General features: G+C 35.5%; 2 protein-coding genes across 2 annotated transcripts; both read left to right on the forward strand.

The window, feature by feature from the left end:
- Window positions 1-250: 250 nt before the first annotated feature.
- On the forward strand, window positions 251-2,614 carry LOC108333193 (uncharacterized). The gene is made up of 2 exons (XM_017568565.2): window positions 251-356; window positions 1,987-2,614. The coding sequence occupies exon 2, from the start codon at window positions 2,046-2,048 to the stop codon at window positions 2,223-2,225; it is 180 nt and encodes a 59-aa protein (XP_017424054.1). The 5' UTR covers window positions 251-356; window positions 1,987-2,045; the 3' UTR covers window positions 2,226-2,614.
- A 4,284-nt stretch (window positions 2,615-6,898) lies between these two features.
- LOC108332452 (putative receptor-like protein kinase At1g80870) lies at window positions 6,899-9,661 on the forward strand. The gene has a single exon (XM_017567717.2). The coding sequence runs from the start codon at window positions 7,149-7,151 to the stop codon at window positions 9,282-9,284; it is 2,136 nt and encodes a 711-aa protein (XP_017423206.1). The 5' UTR covers window positions 6,899-7,148; the 3' UTR covers window positions 9,285-9,661.
- Window positions 9,662-10,251: the final 590 nt, after the last annotated feature.

The raw sequence follows: 10,251 nt of genomic DNA on the forward strand, positions 1-10,251 counted from the left end.
TTTTGTTTTTTAAGTTAGATTCCGTTGTCTTATTTCATAAAAAGGTGATTCTATATATTTTTTTAAATTGTAAAGATATAAGTTTAGAATTAAATTTATTAATAATTTTAAACGTAAATAAAAAAAAGTCAATATACATATTTTTTGAAAATATTTTTATTGTATATAATGATGAGTTTTAACTGCTATTATTATTAAAAAAATTTAAAAAGTAAAAAATAAATTGTTTTCTATTGTTAATATATTTGAATTGCGTGAGATAGAAAAAATGTGTTTGAGGATTCAAAGCAATGTTTTAAGGATCGGTGGAGACAGGGTAGCTTGAAGAATCGCAGACATCTGTGAGTCATCTTTAGGTATTCTCTCTTTCATCCTTCACCTTTACCCCTTCTGTTCCTGTTAAATCTGCAACTGCACAATTTCTTCTTCCTCAAATTTCACTCTATTTCTGTTATACGATGATTTTATTTCAATTAGTTAACTAATCACTAACAGATTATGATAAGATTGATTGCATCTCTCAGCACCTCTTATTTCTAGTTTCTATGATGTTTTATTGGTTAATTTGGGTCTCGATCGTAACATTCTTGCACACTTTAGAGCCTTTTCTTAGTTCTTTTTAGGGTTCGGGGTTTAGAGTAGTGTGAATTGTGAGTGTGTTGGGGGGCTGGGGTTTGCATATCAACAGTTCTAGGCGACATGGTATGGTAGATTATTTATGCACATGCATTTTTGTTTCAATGTCCATGGTTTGCAGCATTACACTAAAATTTTGATTCAATCATGCAGTTATAAGCAATATTTAGTATTTTTTTTTTCAATTTTCACATTCTCTACTGTTTCTTCTTATTTGTGGGTTAGTAGAGTGAAATAAAATATTCTGTTCTGTGTGGCACTGGTTTTTCATTTTCTTATTTACTTTTGTTGGTATTAACGCTCTATGCTTTTCTCTCGCTTTCTCCTTGGGCTTCTGGTTTATTTTCTTTTCTTCTGGGTTTGGCTTTGAGTTTCACTTTGTATTTTCCTTGGCTGTGTTGCTACGTGGTTGCATGTCCGTTCTTGGCATCCTCTACGCTTTTCTCTTGCTTTCTCCACCTCACTTGTGCTTTATCTTTTTTTCTTCTGGGTTTGTTTATGAGTTTTACTTTGTATTTTCCTTGGCTGTCTTGCTATGTGATTGCATATCCGTCCTTGCCCTGAGCTATACTAAATTGTTTTCTCTTGCTTTCTCCCCCTCACTTCTGCTTTATCTTTTTTTCTTTTGGGTTTGATTATATGATTTTCACTTTGTATTTTCCTTGGCTGTATTGCTATGTGATTGCATATCCGTCCTTGGCCTGAGTTATACTAAATTGTTTTCTGTATGTATTTTCTCCTGGGCTATACTGTGGCTTCTCTATTAGTGGGTTGTTAGTCAGGTTGGATATCTGCCTAGATGCTTCCAGAACTTAGATATATTTCTCATTATCACTATTTAGATCCAAAACATACCCATTGGGGGAGACTAGACTAGGCCATAGTTTTCCCGTGTAATTTGCACTTCTGTTTTATATGGTTCTCATTTTAGATATTGTATTTTGAATATAATATAGTCTGAGCTATATCTTAGAATAGCTTCAATATGGCATGCTACATGGCATATTATTTACAGTCAGTCCAGCAACCTATAGGCAAATGAACTTTTCACAAATAGAGACTTCTGTTTTGTGAAGGATATATTAGAATAACTGATTTGGAATTGTTTATCATAATGTTTTCTAAATCATGTTTAGCACTTATAAACTAGAGAAGCACCTTCAAGACTAAAATTAGAGACATATATTTGCAACCACACGCCATTGATTTTGAAAATACTTCATTAGTAATGTTAGTGATCTCCTTGAGCATATGCCAGTGGAACTTCTTCACAACCATTGGCCTACCACAAAATTTAAAACTACTTCTCATATGATTTTACCTAAATGCCGATTTGCTTATTTCTGACAGTGATTCTTGCTAAAGCGATTTCTCAATAGCAGACATTCATCGCAAACACTTGAGCAGCTATGGGTATAATTAGAAGTTGCTTCTCTTTCATAGCAGGGACAGTATGTGGGGTTTATTTGGCTCAGAATTATCAAGTTCCTAATATCATGAAGTTTGCTGACACTGCCTTGTTCATGGCAAAAGTTGTGGAGGAAAAATACCGCAAGCCCAAGAAGAGGGATGATGATGATGATGTTTAGTTTGTACTTGGTGCCATATTGGAATCAGATTCTTGTTTTGTTTTTTCCTTATAGAAATCCGTGATTATTGGATCGAATACCTCAATTATAAGATTTTGGAAAACATAAATTGGAAGATTTTTATGGAAGCATAGCAGTTATATCCTCATTATTTTGTCCTTTCTAAGGAAACATTCGCATTCTTCCGCAGTCTTCCTGATCTGACTCTTGCACTGAGACACAGTTGATAGGTATCATATACCCAGTTTCTTAAATCTTGGGAACTAGGATAATAAGATAGCTCCAGGGCAGAAATCTGTTGTTCATGGTCATGAGAGTTGTATTACCGTTTATGGGCTTGATAACAAATATTTTTGGTGTGCATTTGAGTTTCTGGTTTAACTAGTTAACATGATGTCCCTACTATGGTGAACTCTGATTTTTCATTTACGCTTATGCATTCCAATGCATACAGTAACAAGAGTTAATTGTTATTGTTGTTTACTTGTGCCCCTTATAAACGCACAAAATTTTTGCCCATGCCATCCTCTTTTCAGTATGTATTGGCATGCTTCTCATTTAACAAACATGGAAGGTCTACTTAAATAACCGATGATCTCCTCTCAAAAGGCTAAATTTTTTGGAATCGGATCTTTTCGTCATTATTATTCTTTTTCTTTTATAACCCATCTAACGTAGAAAGGGTAATCTTAAAAGAAGCCACCTCAAAAGAGTCCTTATGGAAATACTTATGGGATTGGGTCACATTAAGTGTATTTGTTACTAATTAAATCTTTTCTTCTTAAAAGGCCAATCCTCCAGTTTTTGGATTGTTTTGAGGCATGGGATCAAACAATTTATTTAAAGAAATGGGCTTAGTCACCATTGGTCCAGCATCATTTGATTGAAGGGGCTTTCTTCCTGCACCCTATCTTTTTCTTTCTGCACTTCCAAATATCACTATGATCCCCATTATAACCCTGTAGAATATATATTTAAATTATTAAATTAATTAGGTAAGCAGTAATTATTACTTTTCCTTCGTAATTACTGTTAGTATGCTATATTTACTTCTTTTCTCAGCACTTCCAAGTTATTTTCATAAACCATATTTAATAGTGTTTTTTTTTTTCCTTTCAACCGGTTTTTCATTTTGAAATCTTAAACTCTAAAATTTAAACTCTAAACTAGTATGCTTAATCCTAAATTCTAAATTCACAAATTTGAATGATTGCTGAGGAAGAGGGTGTGAGGGATGAGTGGTGCTAGATTAAATGTGAGAGGTAAGGGTTGCTGAGTGAATAAATAAGGAAAGAGAAGGTAATTATATTTTTTGCCGATCAAGTGAAAACATTATTGAAATTTAGAACAAAACGTGAGGTGCAGGAAGAAAGCTCCTCGATTGAATGTATTCAACATTGTTAATGATTACATTTTATGGTTATCTTGATGAATTATGTTGAGACATAAAATTTAAAAAACATATTTTGTCTACACCACCAACAAATAAAATATTCCTCTCTAATTAAACCATCGTTCAATATCATCACTATTATTAAAGTATCTTAACTGGAAAGTATAAGCAGTGAAAAGAAATTCTAATCATACTTTTAAGAGTTTTTAATTTATTTCTTACTTTCCTGTTTGATATTCCCTCAAAAACATTCGCACTTAAAAGTTTCACTTTCAGTTTGAAGAATGTCTTTTCACATCAAATAACTCAAGGTTGCAGGTCATTTTCCACTGGTGGATAAACTTAAGTATATGAACATGTTAAAAATTGGTAGTACTTCAAAAATTTAAAATCATTTTTAGGTACAGAGCAGACGAAAGGGAAACACTAACTAATAATGAAAGCAGCATCTAAAGTATCCACCAGAGAGCTAGGTTAATGTTGAAGTAACCCAATTGTTTGATTATGTGGAACATAAATTTCGTACTCATTTCATGTTTTTTAAGTTTATAAAAGAAGTGAAAACATAAGACTATGTCAGAAGTAGTTTTTGCTATTTTTCTGCACAAACTTCTTAAAAAATGAAAAAATATCCTACACACCAAATAACTTAAGTTTAGCAAAAGGAAAGAAAACGGTAGACATGTCAAAATGAATTACAATCCGTTGAACAACTCAATCCATTAAGAGTTCGGTTCGGGTTGAATTTAAAAAATGCGAGTTAATTTTTAATTGGGATTATTTAAATCCAGTTCATTAGGATTGAATCCATAGTGAATTGAATTGGTTTATTAATCCATTTAATTTTATTTTATTAATTTAAAACGATACTGTGTAGTGTTTGGTCTAATGTGCTTGAACTGCAGAGGAATATTAAATAATGGCAAATAAAAGAGTGAGATAATTAAGAGAGAAATTGAAGCAAATAAGAGATAAGGTCTTGGTGGAATGTAGTTGAAAGAGGTCCCACGCGTTGTACCTGCACCCATGTTCTTTTGCTCACAAACTGCTGAAGCACGAAAAAAGTTCAATATGTTTGCGTGCAGTGTATTAGGAATAGCAACATTCCACCTGTTATTCTCTTAGACAGCTAATTATGTCTATGTGCACTTCCCTTTTCTGGGTTTGGGAGTGGGACAGTCAGGAACTAAAGTAACAATGACAATGCCATGTTTGGTAGTGCAAATAAAATTCACTTAGGAGATACAACATCAATGCGACACGTGAATGGAATTGACATTGTATCATAGGACTGGACGATCCTAGATGATAGGTAGAGACTCGACGGCTTAAAGGTGTAAGGTACCAGGAACAAAGCAGTCCCGACTTACCGAGCCAAACGACCCATGTTGGTAATCAAGTCTTCTTAGAAACAAAGTTAAAGGTAAGTATTGATTACGTGTAATGGACTCAGATTGGATCGTAATTAAAGTTTTACTAATCTCAAACTCGTCTCTACAACTAAAAATAAAGGTCAAAAGTAAGAGGTAGATGATCGCATTTACTATTTATTTAAGACTATTGTTCTGATCTTGTACGGACTATGTTGACTTAAGGATCGGAGTGTCTTTAGCAGGTATCCCCGATCGGTTGGAGTGAAGTCGAAGACAGAATGAAAATACAATTACCCGAACTGCGTTGGAAAGGAAATTATGCAAGTGTTTAGTTATTTGACCCTACACCCAAAACAGACATCATTTTCTACTCAAAATCTTAAGATAATGGACTAATGCATCTTCATTTTTTTCATTTCTACTCAATAATATAGAACTTAAACTCACTTAAAATTCTAACACAATTGCAGAAGACCCTTTCGGCCTCCACTATGTGAACACCGCTCTAACATACATATTTACCTTCAATTTTGTTTGTTACATTCTTAAGGGCTTTGGATCAATAAGAAAGCGTGAGCTTGTGAGGTGTTTATCGTTCTAATGATATTGATATCCAAAAGTAGAAAGTAGAAAAAGCAGAAAGCAAAGCTTCAACGACTAAAGGTCAATCATAGGTCTGCTAGCATGCAAAGAGAAGGACGAACAAGAGTTTCTTTATTCTAAGATATTCCAACTTCTGAGATATTTCACCCCTTTTCTGTCACAACTAAAGGATCAACTCGACCAAAGGTTTCATGGCTGTGCTAAAAATAAATTGAGCAAAAGTAAAGCTAGAGAATTTACTTTACCTTTATTTGTTTGACGGTATTTTTTTTTTCTGCACATCCTAATTTACTTTAACTATAAGTAACACAATTGCTTAAGATAGCAAAATCAAAAATCAGTTTCACCCTTTCGAGTAACTTTTTACCAAACCATAGACTTGACCAGAGAGCAATTTTTCTTTCCCATAACGTGATAAAGCGTTCCTGCTTGCATTTACAAGACATTTGCCAGAGTAACTTTTATTTTGATACAATAATACAGTTTTGAATAATTCGTGTTGGATAATACAGTTTTAGGTTCACTGGAAATATACAAATATCAATTAAATCTCAATCTAATCACCACTTTTTACTTAAAATTTTAAAATTATAGATTAATGGATCTTTTGTTGAAAGTTTCCGTCGACTAGAGATAAAGTCAATTTATAATTTATAAGTGAGTGCAAACCTTATCCATTTTATGAAACTGAGTACATCGTATTTTTTTCTTTCTCATTTCTATACAAGAAAGTCAAACTTGAATATTCAACCGATTTGAATAAAACTATAGTTCAAATAATCTATTACACAGAACCACGTTATCTTTATATCTATATGTCTAGCATAATATCTATCTTCAAGCAGGACCCGAATAAAAAGGATTACTTAATGAAAGTTGTTCACATATGATGCCGTATTTTAGTGCGACATGGGACCGGAGCTGCAATGTAAGGAATGATGGAAGACAAGATATGGTGGTTATCCAAGGATGTGTGTGAAGTGCGAACCTCTTCTGCTAAAATTTACTGAACAAGAAAGAATTAAAAAGTGGTATCTCTAGATTCTAAGCAGTGCACGTGGCCTAGTGATGGCGTATGGGACAAAATAATGTTTGATGTTTTCAAACCAATTAACATCTGTAATGCATAATAATACAAATAATGTTCATTTCCCCAAACATTATCACACACTGAGTAGAATTTGCCTTCCTTTTTTTGTCTCTCCCTCGTCTTCACGTAAGTGATCCCAAGACTCTTTAGTCAAAAGCAGCTTGGGTCCCTCCCTCCCTTCCCTTTTTCTAATCCTCATTTCCCAATCGCTAATCTCATAAGTGCATAGAAACCATAGCATAAATCAAGGAAAATGATTAAAACAAAAGAGAGTTAAGAATAGTAGAAGACAGCTCCTACTCTGATGATTATCTATTTGTAAAGCGATCTGCTTTGGATACCCTTTGAAAACACAAAGAAAAGGAAATGAAAAACCAGAATGCCCATCTCCATATTACTCTTCTGTTACTTTTTCTTCTCCACTGCTTTCTGTGATCACCATTCTCTCATCCACACAACACGCCATGCCTTCAAGACCCTTTCCTCCCACAAGTCCCACCAAAACCAAGGCCCTCTTCCTAGCACTCACCATTTCAGCTTGTGTTGTTATTTTCTGCTCGATTGTTTACTTCCTCTACCATCTGTGGCTTTCTCTAGTTCACAGAGCTAAGACCATCCCCTTTGATGCAAGTGCTCCCTTGAAGCTCCAAAGATTCTCGTACAAAGATTTAAAGCAGGCCACCAATGGCTTCGATACTGCCAATGTAATTGGCAAAGGCGGCTCTGGCACTGTTTTCAGAGGCGTACTTAAAGACGGCAAGTTGATTGCCATCAAGCGTCTGGACGCATTGTCTTTGCAGTCAGAGAGAGAGTTTCAAAACGAGCTGCAGATTCTTGGAGGGTTAAGGTCACCATTCTTGGTGACTCTTTTGGGTTACTGTGTGGAAAGGAACAAAAGAGTGCTGGTGTATGAGTATATGCCCAACAGAAGCTTGCAGGAGTCCCTCTTTGGAGATGAGGGTTTGAGTTTGAGTTGGGAGAGAAGGTTCTGCATAATATTGGATGTTGCTAGAGCTATGGAGTTCTTGCACCTTGGATGTGATCCTCCGGTGATCCATGGTGATATCAAGCCAAGCAATGTTCTGCTCGATGCAGAGTGGCGCGGGAAGATCTCCGACTTTGGTTTGTCAAGGATTAAGGTGGAGGGTGAATTTGGTGTTGACTTGTTTAGCCAGGACCTAGGGAGGAGCCAGGATCTATGGAAAAGCCAAGAGCTTTCAGGTAATTTGACTAATTTGACTGCAGAAACTCCTGCTATTGGTACTCCGGTTGAGAGTGTCAGTGAAGTAGATTTTGCTCTAGCTTTGCAAGCCTCTTCTTCATCAAAAAACAGTAGGACCTGCTTTAATGTTAAAGCTTTGAATTTGAATTCTTTGAATTATAATGCCAATATTGCTGGTGAAAGTGAAATCAGGAGTGTGAATGCAAAGGGTAAAGAAATTTCAGCTTTGGATAGAGATGATTGGAATGGTAAGTTTTTTCCTTATGATGATGAGCATTCTAGCATTGATTATAGTAAGGAGTTAACAGTGAATGCTTCTCCTTTGGTGGATGATGAGAAGGAAAATGGGAAACAATGGGGAAAGGACTGGTGGTGGAGACAGGATGGAAGCGGGGAGCTATGTAGTAAAGACTATGTTATGGAGTGGATTGGGAGTCAGATTTGTCCATCAAACCCTGATTGGGATCATGGTAAGAACAATGTTCCCGAGAAAGTGGAATTGGAAACTTCAAGCCCAAAGGATAAAGAGCAAGATGCAATTGCACCCCAGTCACAGGTGTTTGGGATAGGACACAATACTACAGATAATGGGATTGAGAAAAAAGAGTCAAGGGGAAAGAAAAATCACAAAAAGAAACACAGGAAGATGCAAGAGTGGTGGAGAGAAGAGCATCTAGCTGAATTAAGCAAGAAGACAAATAAACTGAAAAATCTTCACTCTAAATGGAAGAAAGGCATGAAAGTGCCCCATTTTGATTTGGGTAGAAGGTTTTATCTTTGCAGACGTAAGTTTGGAGAGGAGGGTCAGGATGAATGTGAACAAAATGGGGAGTTTAGCTTCAGAAGAGGATGGAAGAAAAAGAGTACTCTTTCCATTGGTAGTGACATGTGGAGTGGAGATCTTTTCAGTCGCGAGCTTAGCAGCACAACTAGCATGAGAGGGACACTGTGTTATGTGGCACCAGAATATGGAGGGTGTGGATTCTTGATGGAGAAAGCTGATATTTATAGTTTTGGAGTTTTGATTCTTGTAATCGTGTCAGGTAGGAGACCGTTACATGTTCTTGCATCACCCATGAAGCTAGAGAAAGCAAACCTGATAAGCTGGTGTAGACACTTGGCTCAAGCTGGTAACATTTTAGAACTAGTGGATGAGAGATTGAAAGAAGATTTCAACAAGGAGCAAGCAAGCCTGTGTATCAATCTGGCCCTCACTTGCTTACAGAAAATTCCTGAGTTGAGGCTAGATATTGGGGATATTGTTAAGATTTTGAAGGGGGAGATGGATCTTCCACCACTTCCATTTGAGCTCTCCCCTTCTCCACCTTCCAAATTATACGGCAAAGCAAGGAGAAAACAGAAGATCACTGCAGAATAGTTTTTTGTGATTCACAAGTCATCTGCAGAATCAGTGGATACGTTTTCATTTGGAGCCTGAATACACGCATGTTGTTAGATTTATGTTGAATGTAAATCAGCTAAGTTATTTGTTCTTTCTCACGACTCAATTTCCACTGATTATTCTCAGTGTGGCTTTATCAGAGCACTGTGTTGACTGTCTCCCTTGATGGCACATGGTTGCAGCTGAAATGTGTATAGGATGGTCACTGATTTAGCTTAACTCTTCATTGTAACAGATAAGGGCAAAAGGGTATCTGTTAGTAGCATTTGTTTGGTAGGCTTGCCTTGACTTCTTGACAAAACGCATTCTAAGTCACTCACTACCTTTTCTAATCTGTAATGATTTGTTATTTTGTTTTGTGTGTTCAGAAAGCATTTACCTATTTGCTGTTATTTTTACTCCTGTTAAAATAGGTACAATCCCATTTTATATATACTAGAAGCAGAGTTCACCGGATTCAAGCTTTCTGTTATCTCTTTCTTTTTATCAATTGGGCGTTATGAGAGTGACAGCGAAATGTTTCTTTCTTAGTTAAACTTCTACGATTTTTTTTATACTGTTTCAAAAAAAATTTATTAATAAAAATATTTAATATGTATATAAATTTATGTTTATCTCTTATTTTATTTTATGGGTGTGCTTATGTTTGATATTCATTGGTGGTTGGACGAAGCACCACAGAAGTCGTAATCAGAGACTAAAGTGAGTCACTATTAAAACAGCATGATTAAGCCAGCAGTGTGCTTGTTCTATTTCTCAGTAAAAGTATGAATGTGTCATAATGTCGTTGACATTACTTTCTTTTCCATGATTTTGCACGACATGCAATCATCTTGTCTTTATTCTCAACGTTTGTTAAAGAAGACAAAGCCAAATCAAACGCCACGAAATCCCAAAAATTCGTTTATAAGGACAAAACCAAGTAAGAGAGATGGTTATCAAT

This window comes from Vigna angularis, chromosome 11 (assembly GCF_016808095.1).
Source record: "Vigna angularis cultivar LongXiaoDou No.4 chromosome 11, ASM1680809v1, whole genome shotgun sequence".
Lineage (NCBI taxonomy): Eukaryota > Viridiplantae > Streptophyta > Magnoliopsida > Fabales > Fabaceae > Vigna > Vigna angularis.